General features: G+C 29.2%; 4 protein-coding genes across 5 annotated transcripts; 1 reads left to right on the top strand and 3 right to left on the bottom strand.

Moving 5' to 3' along the window:
* Nucleotides 1-445: 445 nt before the first annotated feature.
* LOC139988943 (saccharopine dehydrogenase-like oxidoreductase) lies at nt 446-4,197 on the bottom strand. Of its 2 annotated transcripts, none has more exons than XM_072006753.1 (8): nt 4,048-4,197; nt 2,887-3,069; nt 2,643-2,818; nt 2,212-2,528; nt 1,954-2,100; nt 1,762-1,852; nt 1,396-1,658; nt 446-1,318 (listed from the first exon to the last, which is right to left on the bottom strand). In XM_072006753.1, exons 2-8 carry the CDS (start codon nt 3,056-3,058, stop codon nt 1,213-1,215), a joined length of 1,272 nt encoding a protein of 423 aa, XP_071862854.1. In that variant the 5' UTR covers nt 3,059-3,069; nt 4,048-4,197; the 3' UTR covers nt 446-1,212. The 2 variants fall into 2 exon arrangements, with proteins under 2 accessions (XP_071862854.1, XP_071862857.1); XM_072006756.1 differs by having other exon boundaries at nt 2,643-2,815.
* Nucleotides 4,198-4,789: 592 nt separating this feature from the next.
* On the bottom strand, nt 4,790-19,537 carry Chd1 (chromodomain-helicase-DNA-binding protein 1). The gene is made up of 21 exons (XM_072006745.1): nt 18,332-19,537; nt 15,669-15,781; nt 14,518-14,799; nt 13,164-13,352; nt 12,903-13,072; nt 12,164-12,800; nt 11,861-12,068; nt 11,467-11,744; nt 10,662-11,388; nt 10,338-10,583; nt 10,082-10,249; nt 9,868-9,994; nt 9,652-9,809; nt 9,214-9,572; nt 8,891-9,125; nt 8,569-8,688; nt 8,239-8,466; nt 7,821-8,147; nt 7,264-7,742; nt 7,069-7,182; nt 4,790-7,001 (listed from the first exon to the last, which is right to left on the bottom strand). Exons 1-21 carry the CDS (start codon nt 18,335-18,337, stop codon nt 6,785-6,787), a joined length of 5,388 nt encoding a protein of 1,795 aa, XP_071862846.1. The 5' UTR covers nt 18,338-19,537; the 3' UTR covers nt 4,790-6,784.
* Nucleotides 19,538-19,913: 376 nt separating this feature from the next.
* Nucleotides 19,914-22,626, bottom strand: Cdc37 (cell division cycle protein 37). The gene is made up of 5 exons (XM_072006757.1): nt 22,235-22,626; nt 21,722-21,855; nt 21,180-21,621; nt 20,791-21,096; nt 19,914-20,712 (listed from the first exon to the last, which is right to left on the bottom strand). The coding sequence occupies exons 1-5, from the start codon at nt 22,265-22,267 to the stop codon at nt 20,419-20,421; spliced, it is 1,209 nt and encodes a 402-aa protein (XP_071862858.1). The 5' UTR covers nt 22,268-22,626; the 3' UTR covers nt 19,914-20,418.
* Nucleotides 22,627-22,753: 127 nt separating this feature from the next.
* Nucleotides 22,754-26,870, top strand: Ints7 (Integrator complex subunit 7). Its single transcript, XM_072006747.1, has 13 exons — nt 22,754-23,058; nt 23,136-23,455; nt 23,532-23,756; nt 23,826-24,075; nt 24,145-24,218; nt 24,309-24,454; nt 24,557-24,902; nt 24,973-25,232; nt 25,301-25,501; nt 25,577-25,670; nt 25,744-25,847; nt 25,927-26,422; nt 26,510-26,870. Exons 1-13 carry the CDS (start codon nt 22,968-22,970, stop codon nt 26,786-26,788), a joined length of 2,886 nt encoding a protein of 961 aa, XP_071862848.1. The 5' UTR covers nt 22,754-22,967; the 3' UTR covers nt 26,789-26,870.
* Nucleotides 26,871-26,934: the final 64 nt, after the last annotated feature.

The following is a 26,934-nucleotide window of genomic DNA, read 5'->3' as shown; positions in this document are numbered from 1 at the left end:
GAATAAAGTAAGTTGTAACAAAGATATTTTCACTATAATGCAAAGGCGAATTATCTCTTTTTAATTTTGTAAAAATGAACAGTAATGAAATCGTAGATAGATGATATTAGAATTGTGAAAATCGTTTATTGCATAGTATCGAGATAACACTCTAAATTATGATCATTAATAAAAATAGAAAATTAATTTAGTTTTTTTAGCGGTAAGTTATATAAATGAATGACATACATTCATTTGAATTTTATGGAAAATCAAAACAATAATTAAAATCTTGTGCAATACTGAATAAATACTTAACAGTACAGTTATATAAAGCAATTGCATCAAAATGGCATCTCCATTTAAAAAATGAAGTGACTGAATATGTCTATTGCGGACGATAAATAGTTGTCTAAACAAAGTCAATTTTCATCATATAATGGTTTGGTTTAAATGTAAACGTAAATTTATTTGTAATGAAAAGCAGTTTTATTAAGAAGATAATACAAGTGATTAACATCTATTAAAGTATAAGAAATAAAATATAAAGCATTAACATTAACTCATTCATCAATTAAAAATATAAAGATTTATATGATGTGCGTTAATCGAGCACATATACATAGTTTCAGTAACCAATAAATATATTTTCTTTATGTTATACTTCATATAATGATACATTTATAGAAAATGTAAATGGGTTATATATATATATATCACGTATTATTGTTTTTATCAAAACAAGTAGTTATTTTATTATATCAGTATTATTATCATATATTAAATTACGACAATTACGAACACTCATAAAAAAATTAATTTTGTCAACTAAATACAAAAGAAATACAGTGTTATCATAGATAAGTATGTTTTGCGTTTTTTTCCTTCGATATATATATATATTTAGTTATATATATCAATATATTTTTATACGTATATTCAAAGCACGTTTCAAATAATCTTTGCAAACTCAAGCTTATTATTTAGTATTCAAAAATACTTGAAAAATATTTTACCGTCTGCAAATTGTTTTAAATGCGATTATGTAGATAAAAATATTTCTATAAAAAATAGTTATTTGTGGAGTGTTAATTAGTTGGAAAATTGAAAATATTAGTATCAAATTTAAATATAACTACAAAACAAAAAATGCAATGTTCCCCATTCCTATATTTTTGTTTTCACTATAATAGAGCAAAGTTGTACCTGTAACCTGTAAGTATATGAAAGTCTTTATGTTTCAATGGAAGAAACAACTTCGAATTTTATATCCTTCTTTATCAACTCATCGATCAATGATGTTTTATTAAATGCAGCACCAGCAGATAAAACACCACCACTAAAACAATATAATAAAAATTATAAAATAATATTTATATGGAATAATATACATTCAAGTAAAAGCTATAAACGTACGTTACAGGTATTTTATCGGATTCCTTAAGTATTGTTATAGCAGAAAGTAGTAACATAACGCATGTAGCACCATATGCAGGATCGGTTCCACTAACTTTAGTAATCATTACTTTGTTTGGTAACTTGTCATGTTTATCAGTAGGTTCAACTAATCCTTCAGTCCATCCATCTGCTTTAAAGGTTATGGAGAAACGAGTGTTATCCAGTACCTCTGGCTTAGGGCCTTCACGGCTTATATATCCACCGGAAAAGAATGTAGGATACTAAACAGAATCAAATAAATTTTGCAAAACTTGCATTACTTTTTGTTTCAAGTATCAAACTAATATGAAATATGTATTTTATAATTAAAAAAATAGGACATACCTTTAGTAACAAATTACGACCAAATTCATATTTAGATAACATTACAAATATTAAACCGAAAATAGCGGTTGTCAACACAGAGAACAAAGACCTATCATTAAAAAAGAACAAAAATATTTAATATGAAATTTTTAATATAATTCTTATGATTGACTTTAAGTAGCTTAATAATAACATAAATATAAATCTTACTTGAGTGTAAAATAAGTTTGAACTTGAGCTGGCCGTTGTTTATATTTTTCATACAAAAATCGCTGGGTACGCAGAGCTACAGAACGGTCTGATCCTGGAAATACCATAGACCAACCTTCTGATATAGAAGATTTGTGGAGGAAACCCCTAAAAGGTTATTAAGATTATTAAGATTAGGAAACATAAACAATGCAGAAATGTATTTAATATATTTATAAATAATTTATATAATTATGTTATGTTTATTTTATTGTTAACCTTGATTTAAGCTTTGGCCAGAATTGAGGTAATCTCTCAGGATAAAGTTTGGAGCGTAGCTCGCGTAATTCATGGAAATTTGCAATACCATAAATTGCTGATTCATACGTTCCATAATGAATAAGAGCACCGCTAACTTTTGTAGTTACCCATGTATTTAGATAGGTTTCAATAGAATTGACTTCACCATTAAATTTTTGTTGTGTAAAAATGATACCAAGATCACATGGTATGCTATCAAATCCACATGCACTTATGATATAGATACCAGCTTCTTCTGCTGCCTTATTATATTTCAATTGAATACTTTCTATATACTGTAATACAAAAATAAAAAGATAAATAATTTAAAAATATATAACACAAGTAACAAGTAAAATTAATATCAAGTTATTAACTTTAATAATTTTGAAACATATTTAAAAAATTACCTGTGGTTCACCACTGACATCAACTTGATGAGTATGTGTAGCAATACATGCTTTAATTACTGGTTCTCCATAAAATCTATATGGGCCACAACAATTAACAAGCACTTTAGCTTGTGCTGTCATTTTTTTTAAAGACTCTTCATCTTTCAAATCAGCAATCAATATAGGTACATCTTCTAAAGTAATTAATTATATTATTATAATATAAGCAATATTATGCAACAACCTAATGATCTAATGTTACCAATATCAGAAGCAAATTCTTTAACAACTGCTTGTAAAGCTTGCTTTCTGCGTCCAGATACTCCAAATTTCATTTGTTTTTCTTTAGCTAATTGTGCTGCTACTTTTACAGCATATTTTCCAGTATATCCAGTAGCTCCAAATATCACGAAGTCTAATCGTTGGTCTGTCATAATGATGATACCTAAAAATAATAAAATATATCTCTGATTTGGTATAAGAAATGCCAATGTCATATTTTTGCAAAAATGAGTTAAATCCGATATTGAGTTTGTAAACAATTGTATATTATATATAACAAAAGACAATTTCAAATTCTATGTAGAAATGACTATAATAACATTTGTATATACCAATGTTAAAGTGTTAAAATAAATCTTCTGTAGAAAATACCAAAGTCAACATAAAAAACGAAAATAACATAAATGTTATTGTCTCTTTCTATCAAAAAAGAAATTTGGAACAACAGAAATATCTGTCAGAAATTATTTGAACATAAATTTTTTTAACATATCTTTAAGTGCTAATATTTGAATTTAATAAATACCGAGAGTGGTACTTCTTACATCAAGCCACAGACATGTATATGATTATGAGTCAGTCTCTTATTAGGACTATAATTACTGTATGAATGATTTAACTTTTAAATATTCAAAGGTAAAAGACTAATACTTCATGGTCAAACTATTTATATACACATATGCAAATTTATACTTTTATGAATATAAAAAAATTAAATATGCCCAGGTAGAAAATTATTTTATAATTTATTATGTTGTATTACTGCATGTAATAATTTTACAATTATATAATGAATTTAAATAGAATACATGTTTTTATTTAAACGTCACCAGTATTTAAATTATTATGAACTAGATCTGGTTCGCAGTTCTTTAATTAATAAATATGAATTATTTATATATATATATATGCGAATTACATATAAGAAATAAGATACGAAAAATAATAATTCTTAAATATACTTCTTTAAGATGTGCATTGGGAAATATTAAATAAAAACAAAAGACACGCCTTTTAGTATACTATCTTGAATATTACTGTAGACTGAAATGTCATTTCGCCGGCAATTATAATTCTCAAGAGTTTATTATATTTTTAGCAAAATTATAAAATTTTTATATCTTGTCGATAAAATACATACCTTGTATAAACGTTGATAAACAGGATCACCTTTTTCCGTGCTAACTTTAGTAATGTTACACTTTTCTTCACAATTACGTCTTTCTATTCGTATGTTGATAGAATCGAATTGAGCCTGACCAGAGTACATACATATACATACATATATATACCGAATACCAATAGAGAGGGGATTTTATTACATAATGTTCAATGGTCTGCTGTTTTTATACATCAAATACAAACTTTTAACTATAAAAATTATTTTCAAAAATTGAAAATATAATATTATCTTGTACAGAGATACTTACTTCGATGCATTTGCATTTGATAATGTGTTTTATTAGTATAATACGTATTGTATTTTATATATGTATGTACATATATCTATGAATTTACATGTCAAAACCGGCAATTATAAACTATTATAATTTCATATTTTATGCATTAATATTTATATTTTATTATTAATCATTGTAATTTAGAAAATATTTGTAATTACAAAATATTGTTATTATTATATTATGAATAAAATGAATAAAATATTAACAACCAACCGTTGTTATATTTCCATTATTTAAATACATATTTAAAGGATCTCCCTCGTTTATACTAATAAATATGTTAAAAAATAATTCTAGCAAATAGTCAAACGAATTAATTCTCAGAATGACTTGTATGTCATCAAAAACTTTCATTTATGTTTCTAAAAAGTAATAAAATGCATTATCGTAATTGTCCTATTTCAATTATACAATATTAAATTATTCTACTACATCATTTATTTTTCTTAATTTATATTTACAACAATCTTTTGTTTTATTACTTGTAGTCTGTATTCGGCTAATAATAAATTATATGTAAATAGCTCACTGTTTAGAATATCACTTTGCAATTAAAAACTTAAACTTAAACTAGCAAATTTCTATTGTGATTTAATTTCAATGTACTTTGTTTTATGTATACGTAAGACACGAAGTATCGTTAACGTGTGTACAATTTTGCTTTCTCTTTGTTATATATCATCACATGTATATACTATTATTTACAGAAATGCACGCTAAAATTATAAATTTTTACTGCTAAGAAATTCACCTTATATGAATAAAATAATCTATAAAATAATTTTTGTTATTTTATAGCCCAATAAAGGCGATCCAAGCAATCTCAGATGATGAAAAAAAAATATTTAGCGTTTACGTGATTTTTAGGTTGAAAAATAATTAATGCATACATACAAAAAGCTTATGACTTTCATTTTTTTTATGAATATAAAATTCGTAAATATTTCTTACGAAAATGGAGCGCAATTAATATTTTTGATAATGTTCTAATGGAAAAAGTGATAAAATACAAAGTTTTCGCAAAAACTTACGTACTTTACAAATCGTTATCACAACTTAAGATCAAGAAACATGTTTATACCCTATTAGAGATATTGATCGTTGAATAATTAAAAACTCATATCCTTTCCTTTTAATCACAATACTATAGTTATATTCAATAACTTTTAACTGATGCAAGACTGAGGGGTCTAGCCTTTTGTTTATTCTTTCTACAAGAAAGCAGAATACTATTCCATTAATTCCAGAGTTAAATATACATCGAATATAACTATCTCCTTATTCTAATATTTACAATATTTCACATTGTTTTTGATGAAGTACAAAACTATAGTACTTTAAAAGAATGAACGAAAAAATAGAATTCTTATCTACCTATTCAATTGCGAAAGTATAAATTCTATAAAAGAGGAGAAAGTTAATATTTGTTTTCTCTTTTAAGAATGTAATCATCTGTTAGCAAATATCATATTTGTAGTTTGTTCCTAATTTTACAATAAATACATGCGTAGTATGATAATATAGCTCACTTACGTTGCGTATCACCACAAAATGATGTCATTCTATATATTTCTTTTGATGTAAAATTTTTTTGGGTTTTCAGTTAATAGAAAATTTATATAATGTTGACTAATTTGTACAATTTTTGCAGACATCATATAAAATAAGACATCATTACTTTAATACCTATCGCAGTGCAATAAAATATCGGTTAATGTAAGATTAATTATTAAACGATAAATCAATCATGAAAGTTTGAAGATTTGTGTTAAAACATAGTATAGTTTGAAGTGGTGAATAACTGTATATAAGCTATACATCCATTGAATATTAATGATCAGTATCGAAAATGCAAAATATGTTATATGCGATTTGGGAAGGCATACATTTTAAAGTACATATTTTAACATTGTACTTAATAATATACACTACAAACACATTAATTTGATCTTAGTTCGTTATCAAATCTTACAATAATTGCACTGTAATAAAACGGATTCAGATACATAAACATAATTTCTTACATATCGGAAAATATTAACGAATAGAAACTTAAAATTTCAGCATCACTCTTTTCAAGAGGCCCGATATATTTAAAAAAATTATCAATTATGTACTAAGAATATTTATAAACTCATTATCTTCACAACTCTCCTCAAAAATCTTAAAAAGATCATTCAATCCTGGTAGAATTCTTGCATATTAAATAAGCAGTGGAATAAACTTTATACATAGGTACAAGTCACAAGTAGTACTAAATCACAGAATAAACTGTGTAAAGAATTTCGCGTTTAAACAATAACCACGTTTAAAGGAGCATAATATAAAATGCTCAGTCAGGTAAAACAACACAAGACTCCATCGAAATTACAGCCGCTCAACAACGCATTCAAGGATGGTAATAAGGAAGGAGCACTAGGAGTTAGCATTTGGTGGAGGTGGTCTTCTATCATAGTCTCGTCTATAATCTTTGTTTGGTCGCCATTCGTTAGAATAATTATCTCCAGGGTAACCTCGACCTCTAAAATGGCTCGGAGGAATATCAGATGGAGGATAACCACCACCACCTCCACCTCCATATCCTGGACCGTATCCATAACTGGGTGGTCCTGATGGATATCTATAATAATCACTGAACACGAATTTTATGATTATTTTTAGTTAAAATCTTCTTTCATTCTTTTAAATTTATAACTTACCTCCGTTTGTCATTCATATGGATATTACGATCGCGATCTCGATCTCTGTCACGATGATATCCACTAGACATTCGTCCATAAGAATCAAACCGGTCACGTTTATGATCTCCAAATCTAGGTATTGATAATCTAAATTATATATTGTATTATACAAAAACGAATTTATACTGTTTCTATCACACTGATTATACATACCTTCCATCTCGCATATCTCTTCCGTCACGGGATAACCAATGGTCATCCTCTCTGCTTCCACTATAGTGTCCACTTATACTATAACCGCCGCTATCTCTCCTAATTCGCTCATCTTTACTTCCACTCATCCTGTCCATATTTCTATCACCATGTGCTCTATCCCTATCCCTATCACGGTCTCGATCTCTCTTCATGTCTTTATGTTTGGATTCCTTTTCTTTATGTCGTGGCGTGTCTACACTATTAGTGGTACTCGAAGTAGAATTTGGAGTCGATGTAATGGGAGTAATAGTTGTAACACCAATAGTAACCGCAGATGTATTGCTGATACTGTTTACAGCAGATATAATCGAGAGATGTTTCTTACTCGGTGTGCTGCTACTATTTGAATTTTCTTCCATATCTTCGATTTTCCGTTTTTGTGATCTACTTTCTTTAATACTTTCTAGTTGTTTATCGATATGTTTTTCGGAGTGCTTCTATAAAATAAATTACATTGATTATATTTCTTACATTGTAATAATATTAAAATAAGAACAAATCTCTTATTATTATACCTTTACATTAGTTGGTTCTTCTTTCTTTTCTGGGCTAGACGTAGCACTCGTATTACTTTCACCTCCTTTTTTTGTCGCATGTTTATACAATTTATAAAGTTTCTTCGCATCGAATTCTGTAAATTTAGATACAAAATACCATAAATTACTTCTCCATTCTTTGATTTGTTCAGGATCTCTATATTCTTCTAGACAAGTGTTAATTTGGTTTCCAATTTGTACAAGACACTGTCTCGTGTGAGCGACTTGTTCCGCTTCGCTTAAAGACTGGTCTGGTCTATCCAAAGCCTTAAGCGCCTTTTTTACTGGTCTCATTTTTTCTTTGCACTACATAGTAGAAAATACAATATTCAAACTATTATGCATATTTGATATATAAAAGTAACATTAAATTTTTAAAATAAATTAAATTAATAACCTCGTTAAATATAGAAGGATCCAAATCGCCAAGAACATCAAGAGCTCTTGGTTCATTATTAGCAGTAAAATGCATCGGACCCGCTGCTTGTTTTGCTTTCTTAGCTTTCTTATTTTCTTTTTTCTCCTTTTTAGTTTTCTTCTCCTTTTTCTTTTCTTCTATTATCTCTTCTACTTCTTCTTTAGTTTCTTTCTTTACAACAACCTCTTCTTCTTTCTTTGTGGATGGCTTTAAGTAAAATAAGCATGAATACATTTATGTATAGAATATTTCTTAGAGTTAAATGTAAATATATAACACAAATATACATTTAATTGTATATAAATTTACCTTTTCGACTTTGAATTTAGATTTATTACTTTCTTCGCCTGAACTATCATTTTCCTCTATAATTTCTTTTGTAATTGCTGTTTTTGTTTCTTTCGGTTTTCTCGGTTTTCTTGCTTTAGTCTAAAATTAATATTTATATATATTAAAATACAAATATGAAATGAATAATCTATAAATTATAAATCTAAGCCATCAAGAATTTAGAAATTACCTTAAATTGATATTCGGGATGCGGGATAAGGACATAACCCTATCGGGAGAGATTACAACGATAAAAGGGATTTATATGGGAATACAATAAAAGTAAAATAATATATCTTACCACTCCTAATTTGGAGTCAATTTGTTTTTTGAGTACTTTTAGTAGATATTCGGCTCGAGTGTTTATTTTTTTTAATTGAAGTTTGCTACCATTTGGGAGAAGTTTATCACCCAGTTTCAAATTATTATCCATTTTTATGGCTTCCCATGAACCCATGCCATGTTGGTATATACCTCTTAAAAGCCTAGAATCATCTTCAGAGCTCCAATCACAATCAAAATTTGCCGGTTTCAATCTGTGTAGTAGCATTTATAATAAAATAAATACGTATGTATGTATATAAATATATTTTAATGCAAAAATTCGATAAAAAATATACTCACTTGATATCAATATGCCAATTAGATCGTTGTTCCGAATCCGATGGTAAAGCTTGTTCTAGAGGCTCTAATTCTTTTACCGCGGCAGAGAAAGATTTTGCATTGACCATAACTCCCCCAATTTTAAATGTAGGACCTCTACCTCTCTTACGACCAGGACCTTTACCCTCTTCTTCACCTTTATTCTCTTTCGCAGTACTTTCAAACTCAGATAAACAAGCTTCGCATCTAGATTTTAGTTGATCTCCTAAGAAGCGTAATTCTGACATTGGCTTTTCTTGCAATTCTGCATCCGCCGCAATATCATCTAATCGTTTCAATGGTGCAGGGAATTTCTTATAGCTTTTAACAAACCTTCGTATCTGTGTAATAAAAGAGTTTAAATTTACTCGAACACATGTAAATTATTATAAAGTACGAACCTCTAAACTAAGTACATACCTCTGCATCAGTGAAACTTTTAATGTTTTCTCGTGGCGTAACCCTTGGTCTACCTCTTTTTTTAGGACGCTCATCATCACTACCTTCAACCTCACTTCCAGAATCCTCTCCTTCTTCACTATCATCAGCAGAGAGCTTCTTCCGTTTTCTTCCTCTTCCTTGATAATGAAACAAACATTTAGCAATATATAATATTATCTTTAACGCGTTATTTACCTTCTCCACTTTGATTAATTTGCTGCAATGTTTTTCGACTTCTTGGAGGTAAGTATAAATCCTCCATTTCTTTTGATTTTTCTTCTTCTTCAACTTTTTTTCTGAAATTTTCAGGAATAATTTCGGCCTAAAATCAATCAGAATAAAAATGTTTTTATTTCTTTATACATAGAAATATTATAAAGTATATTTGATACCAAAAAATTATATTCACCCAATCTTTACTCTCGTCATCATTATCATTAGGTTGATTAACTGGTTCGGATTCTTCTTCGAATGCAGCAAAACTAGCAACTTTGAATGCTGATAATAGTTCATCTCCAACTGTTGAAGGACCTTCATCTCTCGTTTCCGCTCTTCTCAGAATTTCATCAATATCGCACTAATTAAATAAAAATAATAAGAACTAATCTTTTCATCTGTACATATAGTCTTAAATTAGAATAATTTAAATTCTTTAGAATAATTACAGTAGGTTCTTCATCTCCATCCTCCTCATCCTTAAATAAATCTTCAGCACCAAATTTTAAAATAGCATTTAAATCTTCTTTATTAAATGGATTGTTATTGGTCCCTGCACTTTTTTTATCTAATACTGTTCGACCAGTTGTATCCATCCGTTGAATTACAAGATGATCCAGAACCATTTTTTGCTTTGCTCTTTCTACTATTTCCTCCTCTACAGAATTTTTTGTTACTAAGCGGTAAATATTTACCTATATAAAATGAAACATTCTTTTTAATAAAATGTTTGTTATTTATGATTATAATGTCGATACAAAATATCGAAATACCTGATTTTTTTGTCCAATACGATGTGCTCTAGCTTGTGCTTGTAAATCATTTTGTGGATTCCAATCTGAATCAAAAATAATGACGGTGTCAGCGGTAGCAAGGTTGATACCAAGACCACCTGCTCTTGTTGATAATAAAAAGCAAAAATCTTGCGATCCTTCAGCATTAAAATGATCTAATGCTTGTTTTCGTAGTTCTCCTTTTATACTTCCATCTAATCTTTGGAATGGAAAATGTTTTTTTTGTAGATATTCCCCAAGAATATCTAACATCCTGACCATTTGACTAAATATTAAGACCCTATGACCTGTTTCTCGTAATCTCACCAATAATTTATCAAGAAGAACTAATTTTCCAGAACCGCGAATTAGTTGTTGTAAATAATCTTCATTATTGTCCTTTCTTTCACTTTCAGTAGGTTTTGTAAGAAAAGCATGGTTACAGCACTTCTTTAATTCAATAACGATATTTAAGAAAGTCATTGTAGAACCTTTAACACCTTTCCGTAATGCATTGTAATTCTTGGTTAATATCCATTTATAATATTGTTTTTGCAAAGATGTCATTTCTACTCGTAATATTTGTTCAACTTTAGCAGGCAGAGATTTTTCTACATCTTTCTTAACACGTCGCAAAATAAATGGTTCTAATTGTTTATGTAATTTGGAATATCCCTTTTGAGCTGCATTATCGTGCTCTTTTTCAAATTCTTCCCATGAACTAAATCTATGTAAACAAAAAAGACGGTTATAGAAAATTATTATGACTAAGAAAAGATTTGTAAAATCATAAAAAGTTACTAACTTGGCAGGCATTATGAAATGTAGTAAGGCCCATAATTCTTTTAAGCTGTTTTGTAATGGAGTACCAGTTATTAAGAGCCGGTGATTCGTATGAAATTCAGCGAGAGCTTTATACAAGAGCGAATCATCGTTCTTTAATCGATGAGCTTCATCTACTAACAACACGGCCCAATTTAAGGCACCCAGAAACGCTTTATCCTTAAGTACTATTTCATATGTCGTGAGTATGGCGTTAAATTTTAATCTCTTTGAGCTATAACACCACTCATACTCTCTAATCTACACGTATACAAAAAATATATTCTTAATATGTGATAAATATATTTATAATATGCAATTCTTTTAAATATTGCAAAAGAAATTAGAATTTATAAGAATAAGAAAATACTACGTACAACATTACGGGAAGTAACGTCACCCAGATATGTAACAAAATTCATATCTGGTGCCCATTGTGACATTTCTCTTTGCCAGGAAGTCATTGTCGAAAGGGGCACCACTAATAAAAATGGCCCATAAAGCTGATGTGTGTGGAATAAATAATAAAGGAAGCATATTGTTTGTATAGTTTTACCAAGACCCATTTCGTCTGCTAAAATAACACTGTAAACGAATAAAATTCATTATAATATAATATATATATTGAGAGATTAGTTAATATACTGAGATATTATATAATATAGTGAAATATAATCTACCTATTCTCTTTGCACCAAGAATGGATCATCCAGTTCAATCCATCCATTTGATAGTCTCTAAGAGTCAAATCCCGACCTTTTCCCATATAGTCTGGTTGTCCTTTTAACTGATGGAATTTGGGTCTGGATTTAAGAACTTTACAATGTTTGCTTGGTGTTCTTTTTGACTCTTCTCTTTCACGAAATTCTTTTATTTTCTCTGGCCATTTTTTAACAATCAATGCTCCATCTTCCCATGTGGCCTCAGCATAAGGTAAACTTTCCCATTTACAATAATAATCTGGATGATCTGAATCAGGTTTGTTATATTCAGCAATAATTCTTTCAACATTATTATAACTTTTTAGGAGATCTTGTTGAAGTTCTAATTGGCATTCAAAGTAATCTATATCTTCGGGTCCAGCATAATCCCTCCACTGTTTGATTTCCCGTTCTCGTTTAATAAAATTATCTAATTTTTTTAATCCTTTTACTTTTTGTGCTTTCAATGACTCTTCTGATTCCCATGTGTTATGTATATGAGACCATCCCTTCCATTTTATTGAATATTGCAGTTCAGTTTCTTCATTAGACAAATCTTCTGGATTTGGATTGCCATTTTCTTCTACAGCATAAATTGTTGTAACATTTCCTGTAACTAAAGGAGGATATGCTATAGAAGAATATATGAGAAAATAAGGATATAATTAATTTGTGATTATTTTACAATTTACAGTTTACAATTATTTGATAGACTAACCTCCTTTTTTACCAACTCTTTGTCCCAAAATCCGTTCAATTGTTTCTGCATTATCTGGTTCTGCATTTGCAGTACTACCTTCTTCAATTTCTACAAGATCTTCACTATCAGTCCTCTCTTCACTTTCCTCTTTGTAACTAATAGCAGTTCCAGTTCTTCTTGTAACTTGTCTAACAGATTTGAGTTAATATTAATTAATTAGTATTATATGGTATTAAAGTATTTTATGGTATTTTATTTTTGAAAAATAAAATAAAATACCTCCTGTTATCATCACTATCAAAAGAAGAATTTTCAGACGATTCTGAAATTCGTTTCTTCCGTGTCCTTGCCTTTTCTTTGGCTTTTTGTGCCGCGCGTCTATTCAACGATTTACTAGGTGGTGGTCTCCTGCTTTCGACATCATCAGATTCAGAATCGGAACTGTCTGAGTTCCATGAATTATGTGAACTGCAAAAAAAAAAACAATGCTAGCACATGTATATTTAACAATATAAGAAATATTATAATAATGAAAAAATGAAATACGTTTATAAACTTCATTGTTTGATACTTTTATCATATAAGTTTATTATTTCAATGATATATTTAAATTATACTTATTAAAATCTTGCTTCTACTTTTCAATAATAAATACAGATTAATTCACATGCTTGATATAAAAATGTTCTCTTCGATAAAATATTAATGAATAATTACCTAATAATTAATACAGCAATTTGCTGTTTAATTTATTAAGACTGTAATATATAACAAGGAAAAAATGTTCTTTTTCTGGTGTAATAATTTTTACTTACTTTTAGTAATAAGAACATAAGATTTCTAAGTGGTATTTTGCTATAGCATATTGATAAGATTTTATATATATACATGCAGGTAATCTAACACAAATTCAAGTGAAAGATTCCATACTTATTAAATAGTTCTTTTTGTAAATTACGTAAGTGCATATGAATAGATATGTAGCACAAACTAAAGGTGCAATAAATAATAAAATTATTTAATACAATGCAATAGTTTACTCAACAAAACAAAATTGTAGATAAGATAGAAAACAAACAATAGTGCTATAGTGGAAAAATTTATTTGAAGCACTAAGCTTATTAAACACAAATATAAACATCAAGAATGAAAAATATAAAAGCACATTGATACACAATATATGCAATACAGAAAAGTGCATACATAATTAACATAAAAGCTTCATAGAATTATTATCACAGCTGAAGTTGTAAGGTAAAAACGTACTACATAACAGCTACTTGTATATTATATTATCCAAATTCATTTTTCCAATAAATATCACTTTTCTAAATTATAAAAATTAAGACTTATAATATTTTCGATTTTATGATCATTATTTTTGAAATATATTTGAATGTTAAAAAATAAAGAAGAGCTTCATTTTTTATATTTGCTCAAGTAAATATATCATAAATTTATAAAATACCATCTTTTAAAAAATGCAAATTCTGAATTACCATTGTCTAAATAATAAAACTGCATTTATTTATTATATGTAGTTATATTAATTCAATTCATAAGGAACTGAAAGGATTATAGAGTTTATAATTTCAATTTCCGATAATTATTTGAATTTTTTCATATTACTTACCCCCTTTTCTTAAATTTCTTGCGACTATCGCTATCGCTTTCACGTTGTGTAGCAAGCCTTTCAGGCTCTTTCCTAGAACGGCTAGATCTTCTGATTCCATAAATGTCAGGATTCTCATCCCACTCGCGACTAGACTCATTCTTAAGCCTAACTTTTGTTTCTGTGCTGTGATTTGAACTTTTGCTCTGGAAGCTATCACTTTGTGCAGGTGCATCCGACTTCTCTGATTTATCAGAATCAGAACCTGATCCAGACCCGGTACCACTTGAGGAGCTAGAGTCACTGCATTTGCAGTCGGGCAATGTTTTATTTAACTATCATTCTTTATAATCCATAAAGTATTCAAACATCAAATTTTTTAAATATAAAATATCGAATGTTAACTTAAAACAACGATTGATTGCAAAACCCAAATTTTATTGGTGATTTCATTGATGATGTTAATCGAATATTGAACTATAATTTTGTAATCTTTCGTTATAGAATGGTCTGGAATGAAAAATGTAGATAATAAACTCAAAGGCGTTATATATTTAATAAAGTAGATGTTTATTTGTCAATACTAATTAACTGCAATAACTTTAGATAATTTGAAATAACTTTAGATATTTTAATATTAGTAATTTTGTTCTTGAGCATTTATATTTCAATATATGTATTTGTGAAAATATTCCTGTTTTTTACCTTTCTGTACAATCTAAATTAACATACACTATGTATATTATTAGGACAAATTATCATAAGAAGTAAAATGAGTAGAAGCAGTAGGATACTAGCTCACCTAGTGTTTAAATTGTTTCAATATACAAGAAAACATTGCATGAGTAACAGAAACTTGAAGATTGTGCTTATATAAAATTCAAGGGATACATTAAATTAGCATGATTGTCAAAGCAATGTTAATGCTATATAAAGCTATAGCAATACACAAAGTTAAGTAATTCATGTCAAATAATCCCTTACATATCAGAAAGCCAAACACGCATTATATAAAGGAATAATATCATATGGCATCATTAATGATCAAGCATTGATTACTATTATTAGCATATTATATTGGTAACAATTGTGCAATACTATATAAACACATTGTCTTATGTCTTGGACTTTCTGAAAGGAAGAGATTAGATAATAGTAGTTCCAATACCAACCTTTCTGATCCAGAACCAGATCCTGTATTGCTTCCTGAAGAAGAGCTATCACTTTTGCTTTCATTTTCAGAATCAGATCCAGATTCTTTACCAGACTCAGACTCTAACGTTTTCTGTAATTTAATCAGACAAATCTAACATTATCCTATCTTTAAAAATATATAAATCGCAGCGTTGTTTGGAATAGTTTTTACTCATTAATGCTAATATAAGTAATTTTCTGAATGTATTATTTATGTCTTTTAATGTAACAGTTCTTTAAATTTATTTTAGCATATTTTTAGGATAATAAAACAACATCTTTCCCATATCTTGGCATACTTTTAATGTTCAGAACATAGCTCGCAGATAAATTAACAGTGCCATCTATCAAGAAGATCTTTCCTCCATTTTATAATTCTTGACCACCATTTTGTAGTTAAGAAATGCTTAATTTTCAGAGTCTTTAAAATGCTTTCTAAGTATACTTTAATAAAATATTAGGAACTTAGCATATTTGATCTTGCATCTTTGGATTACATTCAATTATATATTAGTAATGAAAACATATAATTAGTTATCTATATTAATATAGATTAAACTACTACTAAATGTCAAACAGAAAGATAGTTACATACATGTATTGAAAATTCTATTCTTTAAGAAAAATATTCTTCAACCGGAAGAAGGTTCACAAGTTTTGAACAAATGAAGTATTCTTTCAACATTTGCTATGCGTTGCATGTAACTATCTTAAACCATGAATCGATAGAAGAGTGCTGCAGAATTTCCTGTAAATGATTAATCTAAGGAACATATAATTTCCTGTAAATAACTAATGTAAGGTGGTATAATGGGTATTTCAGAATAATGTAATTCAACATTTTAAGTACTATACAGATTTATTGAACATTTCAGCAAATACATTATGCACAACACTTGAATAAACTTACATCTGTTTCTTGAACAACATATGAGTGAAGAAAGAAACTGTTTACACTTATTTCACACATTAATTCTATATTAGCCATCATCAATTTCAATATCAAAATAGTATTTGTAATCTGCATCTGCAGTTAAATACTTTTAGCAGTAAAAGATTGACAAAGATAAATAATAACAAATTTATGTTGGAGATAACACAAAATACAAAATGCAACTCTGTCATGTGAAACACAATATTGTGTTGAAACAAACCCTATATTACATTACATCTTATGAAAACAATCTATATCTACAGTTATATAGCAACACCGTGTGCTTCTATATAACAGAAACAAAACTTTTGTAGATGAAAAGTACTGTTATTTTGACTAAGTTTTGTTTCTTCAATGGGTTCCAACTTTACTTTTTTCAAAACTGTCTATAAGATTAAAAAATGTTTTAAATATTACAATTATGTGTATTTTGCTACTATGTAGCAATATGAAAGCCAAAACACAGTTACTTAAAATATCATACCATACTTAATTCATTAACAATGATATAAACATCAATGAATAACTTATATATAATAAAGATATACTTCAGTATATAATATGTATGTAAAAATTATATCATATCTTACGAACTTAAGAAACAATAAATTTTAAATACCCATTGCATAGGAAGTTTTATATTTTACTTCTTTAGATTTAAGTAACACAAGAGGATATAAGTTTGTTTATGATATTTATATAATCAATCCTTGTTCTTGAATGTTTCAATATTATGTTTTGTTATATAGATCTTGGTAAAATGTATTATCCAGTATTATATATTAAATATTATATAACTATAAAAATATATCTAACATGGGACAAATGTAAGGCCTGCATTTATAAGAATCATTGTCCTCTTTAATTTTATACCTTATTTGTATACAATTCTAGTAAAAATGACATTCAAAGTTACAAATGTATTATCTTGCGGTTATTTGTAAACAGAAAATTAATATATGATGTACTTGTGTCCATACAAATTCAAATTTTATGGAAAGCATATCATAAATAAAGAATCAGATATTATTCGTAATATATGAAAATTCTTGAAATACAGAGAAATGATTCCTCCTAAAGGAAAAAGCTCAGAATGTATGAAATATTTTCCATGTGAAAAGCATGTAATTGTTAGAGCTTTTGCAGGTGATTGTGCTACACAGTCTCAACTATAATACAGAGAATGTGTATCAATCTTTGAGCTTAATTTGCAAAAATGGGTCTATTTAATATTTTTGAATAAGCATGGACCCAAGGTAAAGGAGAATACAAGGAATCATTTTTAACGAAAATTAGGGTGGAACAATGATATTTTAAGTGATAAATGTCAAAATGAATGAATGTAAACAAACTTTATAGGTTATTAAGAAGCTGGAAACTATGTAAAATTGCAGAAAATTGTGATTTAGTGAAGACAAGTCCCTGAGCTCATAAGGTCAGTAAGACCCCGCCCTATACGCAAAAATCTTTTAAACAAATTTCCAGTGGTTTTTTTCGTTTTTACGAGGATTTTTCTCCTTGTAGATCAATGAAACTCATGTGACAACGCAATTTTTCTCTATTCCAAACAACACCGCGACTATATCACGCAAATTGTTCTTTAAAACAACATTGACGCTCATATTGGCAACGGAAACAAACAATTATTGCTAAAAAAAAATTGACGAAAAGCTGAAACTTAAACAATTTTCGAACCCGACCACTCACCTGCATCGTTCCGTCTGCGCGTCGCACCGATATCTCAATATTACACACAGCATGCACAATATCACGTTAATTTAATAATTAAACTGTCGCGTATACACGTATCCGTTGTATTAAACGATTATTGATACACAAATTCGCGACATTATACAAAATGATCGAATTTCCGCGTACTATATGTTCACAGGCCTGAGCTTGGCCGCCATTTTATGAACTAGTCTCGTTTTTTCGCCCTCCCCGACCGTCCGCCGTCTATCCTTCCACCATGCAGCGCGCGCACACTCCTCCCGACCCCTTCTTTTATCTATGTCCCTTAGTAAAATGAACGCCCTGTAAATCTGATAAAAATTTTATCAACATAATTTCGAAATCTGTAAAAAGACGGTCCTTTACAAAAATAAATATTTACATTCTACAATTTTATCCCCCAATTTTTTAAAGAAATATCGTTTTAATGAATTACATTAAAACGTAGTCAGAAAACGGAAATCGTTGTGTACCAGCCATTTTGATTACTCACAGAAATTTTACCCAGAATGCCTAGTGAGTTTTTCTATTGCTCTGTATATGCGCAATTACGGTGATTGAGTAATCATGCAATAAAATCCGTTTACTTATATAATTTGCTATAACAATTTTTTCTCATTTTATAGAAAATATCCTTTAAAATGTAGAAGAAAATGTAATTATTCAGTTCTAGTAATAAAATGCAATGTTGACTTAATCTACTTTAAAAATAAAGACATTATATAGGGAAAATTTGGCTTTAAAAATACAGAAATATGTTTTTATGTACACATAGAAACCATGAATACATAATATTATTTTCGAGCTCAGAGACTTAATCTTATTTCTTAGGATGTTATTATGAAACTATGTATGATATCTTGCGTATTATATGAAAGTTAATGATGTTACCATGCAAAGTGAATAAGCAATTTTATAAAGCAACATAATATGTAAAAGCTGTCGTTTTACATCAGATTGGGTAGAGACAAAAGACAAATTTGATCGAATTGAAACTATAAAAATATTAGGTACATTAAATACAAAAAAAATATTTTTAATAAAACAAACAGTTTTACCCGGTCCAATGAAAACCAGCTTGCATTTTCGCAGGCGTTGTAACTAACGTATTATGACGAGAATGAAAGACGAAAAATATTACCCAGACACTCGTGGCACGTCATATCGGAAAAGGAAGAAAAGCCAGCAGGTTCGATATACGATTATTTACGATTTCCGGTTGAAAGTCGATTTCTTGCCGTATCATTCCATTCCACATATCGATATCTCGTTTGGCGATGGGCGCGTAAAATAATTATATGAAACTGCTACAGGTTAGCACAATATTAAAAATTAATAAAAGTAATATATACATATATTCAAAGTAAATTCTTAAACTTAAAAAATTAATTCTTCATTGTACTTGATCTATGTATATTATTAATAACGTAAATATGCTATATATTTATAGTTCTATACACTTATCTTTATTGTGAGAAAGAAATTAAAACTAAAATACAAAATGGATCAATTTTCGCGGGAGTGTATAGGTTATTTCTAAAATTCGTAAAAGAGCCAGTGAAATGTATTTTCTTTATTTACATTACAACTTTAAGTTGTTTACAGTTTTCAATGTACATATGACATAATTCCAAAAAAAAGATAAAAAATATTTAAGTAACGCAACAAATTATGATTTATATATATACACACACACATATTAATATTTGTAAATATTCATATCAGAAATAACTTTTAATTATTCAATCTAAATATAAGGTAAAGTGCATCATGTTTTACTAAATAATTATCATGTTTAATTAACAAATTGTAATATTCACACCTCCTATAATAACTCGAAATTATGTGACAATTCAGTCTTAAAGTAATTCAAGGCATAACCATAGTATAATATTATTATAATAAGAAAAAGACAACGAAGATAAGAATGTTGTATTCATTGTCTAATGACAATATTTTATTATAACATATTCACGATACTAAAGAATTTATGCAAGTATATATATATATATACTTGCATAAATGAGTCATGAAAGTCAACATATGTAATTTACAGACACGCGTTATTCAGGATTGACCGCCGAGGTTTCTTCTACATCGTCCGCAGTTACTCCTTCCTCTATCAAATCTTTAGCTTCTGCATTGGCTGCAGCTACTCCTCCCTCTATCAATTCTTTAGCCTCTGCATCATCCGCAGTTACTCCTGCCTCTATCAATTCTTTAGCTATTGCATCTGGTAACCAAAGACCACTATCAACACATCGTTTCATGTGATAGAATGCTTCTTTTCGTGGCATCACTGCTAACGTTTCTTGCAGTAAAGCATGATCTTGGGTTTCAAAGCATTTTTGTAGAGGCTAAAAGTAATACATTGCAGTAAACACATGCTATATTAAAATAATAAGCAGAAATATTTACAATAAATTTGCTTGTACCTCTGGTAGACTTTCAAATACTTCAAGTGGGTCAAGACCACCTGGACCTCGACGCGCTTTTTTCTCCTCTTCCTCAGCTTCTTTAAGAGCATCTGCTACTTTTTCAACAGCTCTCTTGCGTATTCTTTCTTTAAATGCTCTCAATTCATCTTCGAAAGAATTTCTATGTTCTAACTCAGCATTCTGAATACGACTAAAGAAGGAACCTACACATGCTCTTGGATCAACATCTAGTTGTTTTGATAATTCCAAAATATATTGCATACATATACATTGATGTGCAACGTGTTCCATTAAATCATGTTTCTGAAATTAACAACGTATTAATAAAACAAATTCATTTCATCATCTATTATCTATTACAAACATTCAAATGTATATATACTTACTTCTTCTATTTCTAGGTTAATACACCAGATAACCAAGTAATTTGCAGTATTTTCGCACACTAACTGAGGATTATCTTGTAAAAATTTCTTACTATCTTCATACCTTCCGAGCATACCAAATTCTTTCAACTTTTTTTCGTTTTCTTTTGCAAATTCTTTCATTTTTTTTTCTTTCTCTTCATCTGACAACCCATTGTCATCTCCCTTACGTGGTGATCTCTTATTAATCACTGTTTTTGTAAAACCGTCTTGTCCAATAGTATCAACATTCCAAGGTGTTAATTTCTCTTTTTTCTTTATTTCCTCTTCCCTTTCTTTAATCTTTAAATCTTCTTTTTCAAGATCTTGCAAAATTTTTTTTAGTTCGGTTAAATCTGCTTCTTTTTGTTCATTTTCTAATTTTTTAATTTTTTCCTCTGTTTCTTTCATTTTTTGTCGAGTTCTATAAATAATATAAATTTTTAAATTAATGATGGTAAAATATACATATTACTATTGTGGATAATTTATGTATGTAACTTTATACTCAGAAATTAACATACTCTGTCTTTTTCCTCTGATGCTCCTCTTGCTCACGTCTCCTTTCTTCCATTCTTTCAACCCTTGCTTGATGACGCCATCTAAATAATGATGGTGTATCAATGTTTGGGTGAGTATCATCCTCATCGTCTGAAATCTACAAGTATAAATTTTAGTATCATACATACATATCATTGCTTATACATATAATATACTTCATAAATTATTTTAGGTACATAAATATATTAATTATAAACAAGTACAATCAATGAGAAAAATAGAAAAAAAGATAAATATTTAAAAAAAAAAATGATATTAGATTTAGTATAATAAACTTGTACTGAAAAATATACTCCATTTTTTCTCAATTTATAAACAATAAATACCCAGATGAAAAAATTTTCTTCCAGACAGCTTCTAAATTTCATAATTATTTTATATTTTTGTCAAGTATACAAATAAAAAATAGCTCCGGAATTTCTACTATTACTCTAGAATATTCCATAAGTATACTGGACTAAAACTAAGGTTCCTACCTCAATATCTTTCCATTTGCTATAATCAACCATTGTTCAGTCGGTTAAATGTGCTTTCTATTCAATAATGTATCCTTATGGAACTGACTATTTTATAAATATGACTTGTGTATAAAGTTCTCCTTTTATCTTCTTATTTTTGTAAAAGCAGAAATACGACGCCCTTACTTGTCGAAGTTTAATTGTCAACTACATTGGTGTGAACATAGAACATATTCGCACGAGATAATCGTTCGATGTATCATACCAGTAACTCTCAATTATTTAAATTGATTCGTACGGATTTAATAAACATATGCGATATACGTAATTAACATTTATTAATAATATTAATAATATAAATTTCACGACATTAGTGATAATAAAAAATATTTGTATACCTCTTTACCACAGAAAATGCAACTTATTAAAACAGTATACGATAGTTTAATTCAAAAATGCATGATTAAATACTGTAGAAGTTTATACAATAGCCGTATGCTATCATTATTATGAGCCGTATATATGCATTAATCGTATGCTAGCATTATTTAAATTTTATTGATTGTAATCCTTCATTTAAAGATGTGGTTTTGTTTTCTACGTATAATATACGTATAGATTAGACATAAGCACGTGTACTCCAAATACGCTGAATTTGGGGTTATACACAGGCACTCTAGATTTGTTGATCTTCAATGAAAACGTTTTATTTAATTCTTTCTTATTCACTGAATTTTATACCTTGAAAATAATGATTGGTATGCGAATGAACGCGTTTAATGATACAGGACTTGGTGAACCAGAACAAGATGCAAATACCGCACTTATAGAATTAGATAAAGGTATGTTTATAGTCTTCAAGTTAACCTCGAATTAATTTTTCTACAGTTCTTATTAAAAAGTAAAAGATATTTTTTAGGTTTACGATCAACAAAGATTGGCGAACAATGTGAAGCCATAGTGCGATTTCCTCGATTATTCGAGAAATATCCTTTTCCTATATTAATAAATTCTTCTTTATTAAAATTGGCAGAAGTTTTTCGTACTGGCAGCAATTTTTTACGTGTTTGGGTCCTTAGAGTGTGCCAACAAAGTGAGAAGCATTTAGATAAAATTTTAAATGTTGATGAATTTGTGAGACGTATTTATAGTGTTATACATTCTAATGATCCTGTTGCTAGAGCTTTGACTCTGCGAACATTAGGCAGTGTGGCTGGTATTATACCAGAAAGACAACAGGTATAATTTTATTAACTTTTATACCTTAATTTGTATCTTATAAACTTTAAATCTGAAACATCATTTAATTTATAAGGTTCATCATAGTATAAGAAGATCATTAGACTCTCATGATTCAGTTGAAGTTGGAGCTGCAATATATGCTGCCCAAATGTTTGCTGCACAATCAAAATTATTTGCTGTTTCCATGTGTAGCAAAATATCTGACATGATTAGAGGTCAAGCAACGCCAGCATCAATGAAATTACAACTTATACCTATTTTACAATATATGCATCATGATACTTTCACAGCTTCAATGGTATGTAAATATAAACTTTAAACTTTTAAATAGTATTCAAATATTTTTTTAATAATAAATTTGTTAAAGGTGAATGAGCTTTGTATGGAACTCCTTGGTAGCTATCCAGCTGTTGAATTTGTGAGAGTTACATTAAGTGCTTTAAGTACGCTAGCTTCTGCAACATTAATTGATGTTCCACAACAAGTTGCTCTTTTATTACGTTACCTGCAAGATGATCCAAGATTGACTATCAAACGCCATGCCTTACATCTACTGCATTCGTTAGCAAGAAGAGGAGCACATTTATGGCCACAGGGTGCACTTAATAATTTGATAGGTAAATATAATAAATAGGTAATTTTATATGATACATAAAAATAGGTATTTAATGAATTTTATATTTTAGAAAGTACTACAACACTTCTACAAGATGGTGCTGGGAATAAAGACCTTCTTATACGAACGTTAGACGTAATCGAGGTTATTACTTATTCATAAAATAGTGATGAAGGAAGAAAATTTTTTAAATATTAGGATTTACAAATAAACTTTTGATATTATTTAATTTAGGTACTTAGTCAGAGTGCAGTAACATGTGATGCAAACAGGGAAGAGGGAAATCCCCTACTATCATTATGTGTAAATGCTTGCTATTCTCCTGATCCTTTCATTGCAGTGAAAGCAATTACTATTTTAGCTAGAGTTGCATGTTATTGGTATGTAATTAATAACTTTTTTATCTGTGATGTTAGAATATAGAATAGCTTGAATTGTGTATAACTGAATTTTTAACCAAAATCTTAACTTTTTACTCATAGCTATGAAGAAAATTTGCCAGCTTATGGTATACAAGATGTTGTATCTTGTTTGGAATCTTTGATTGTACTATTAGCATTGGATGACAAGTATTTATATCAGTTAAAAGCTTGTTTACGTTCGACAGTAAAACTATGTCAAGCTCAACCTAGCCATTGTTCAATATTTGTCGATGCTATAGGTAGTACACTTTTCAATACTCATGCAGAAGGTGGACAAAGTGAGAAACAAGCACTTGCTTTATGTGAAGCATTGGGTGCTATTGGAAGTTTAGGTGAAAATACATTACTCCCACTTTTACCAGACATATTAATAAAACTTGAACAAACTGTGCATGTACATACGAAGGTAAAGTTAAGCGAAATATATATACATATATGCATAAAAGGTAAATAAAATAAAACAAGTTTTCTCAAAGGTAATGTTATGCACGCTACTTTTTCAAATGATAACGGGAGGATATGAATGGAATTCAGAATGTTTGGAAGCAGTAGAAGAGGTTATTAAAAATGTAGATGGTTGGGCCAAATATCGAATTGCACGTAGTGCCGCAAGATATGGTCATCATACGATAGCAACTCAAATATTTAGGAGTTTAAAGGAAACAGTTGCGTCTGAACAATTACACTTTTGGTTATGTGGTTTGGAATTAGTTACGAAAGCTGAAAGTTTTCTCATGTTAGTATCTATTTGTTGTCTATAACTCATTTTATGGAAATATATTCTTATTCCTCAAATAATTACAGTGAAAAAACAGGAGAAATAGAGGGCAGAGAAAGAATTCATACCGTGGGAAAGTTAAACAGAGCTATTGCGCGTTACGCGAGTGCATGCGCTTCATTAAAAGCTGCTAGTACGCCATTACGAAGTTTACAATTTGCTAGCGAATATTCGAAATTACGGTGTGAATTTCTTCAAGCCATTGTGCAACTTTTACATTCATGCAGGTACTTTGAATAAATATCATAAAATTACTGTTACTCCTAATTTTTAAAAATCACATAAATATAAATATGTTTTAGATCTCTTTGCACAGCTCCACCACCTGCTATTACATGTACAGTAGTTTTAACTACAAAAGATGACCTACAGCGATATGGACGTGTTACTAATCAGGTACCTTATTCTATCTTACATTTTCAGTCCCATTATTGGATGTAATACTTATAAAATGATGTATTTTCAAAAGTTGAGGAAATCAGCTCAAGAACTTAAAAACTGTGCGGAGAACTACCAGAAACTTTATCAATCAGCTTTTGATGCTGATCCTGGATCATTAATAAACATACGAGCGTATCCTTTCCAATACGTATTTGATTTCTAATTTATAATTAACTTTAGTATGGTTTTTGACTTGACTTACCATATACAGATTACAAGAAATTTGTCGTTTGTTAGCGAACAGCGTCGAGCGTGTTTGCGGCGGTACAGGAATTCAAACGTATCAACAAAACGAAGTCAATTTTAATTTTGGCGATACCGTAGAAATGCGTCAACTGGCTCGTTGTTGCACCGAGTTACGTCGTTTAGCGCCAAGCTATATAGGTGAAAATAAGGCAGCTGCACTTAGTCATTCAAGAATAAACTGCTTAGTCTCACAGGTGATGTTATTAGCTGGACCAAAAATGAGATTACCTATACCTCGATATTATTTCCAAGCTTTGCAAGCAACTAGTGTCAAGTTGTCTGTCTCACCGCAACCTCGTGTTCTTGGTGAACCAGTATCCGTTCCTCAAGGAAGTCAATTAGCGTTAAAAGTTGAAGGAGTGTTACGACATGGTCGACGCGCTTCTCTTTATCGGTCTGTTGCTGCTGTTTGTATTTCCATTTCTACTTCGCCTCCATCTAAGATTAATTCGGATCAGAAGGTATGAATAAATATATTCATTACGGTAAATTTTTTTTATACATATTTATATTGATACCGAATCCATAAAAATAATGTTTACTAGCAGGATTCTAATACCAACGAACTACAGCAAACCGTTACGCCACATCGCGATTTCTTCGCTTGCGAATTCTTACTTTCATTAGGAAGTCCGGGTACAACTACAACAGCGTGTGTAGGTAATACCACTAATGTCAACAATAACGTAAACAGTAGTGGTGGACAATATCAAGTCACGGCAAGCGCGAGTATACTTGACAAGGATGGCAATGTGTGGAAATGCGGACCGCGTTCTACGCTTCAAGTCAGGGTACACGAAGAGCCAGCTAAAAGAAAATTACCATAACAATGTGATCGTGTATTTCTTATTATACAACATTGTGCATACACAGCATGTAGAATAAAAAATTGTTTTACTTTTATTAAAATTATCATAGTGTTTCGTTTTTAATTATCCCCTTATAAAAAAATGTCTTATTCTTTGTAAAAGTT

Source organism: Bombus fervidus, chromosome 7 (assembly GCF_041682495.2).
Source record: "Bombus fervidus isolate BK054 chromosome 7, iyBomFerv1, whole genome shotgun sequence".
NCBI lineage: Eukaryota > Metazoa > Arthropoda > Insecta > Hymenoptera > Apidae > Bombus > Bombus fervidus.
The sequence above is the reverse complement of the archived record's forward strand: the minus strand, read 5'-3'. Positions and strand labels throughout refer to the sequence as shown.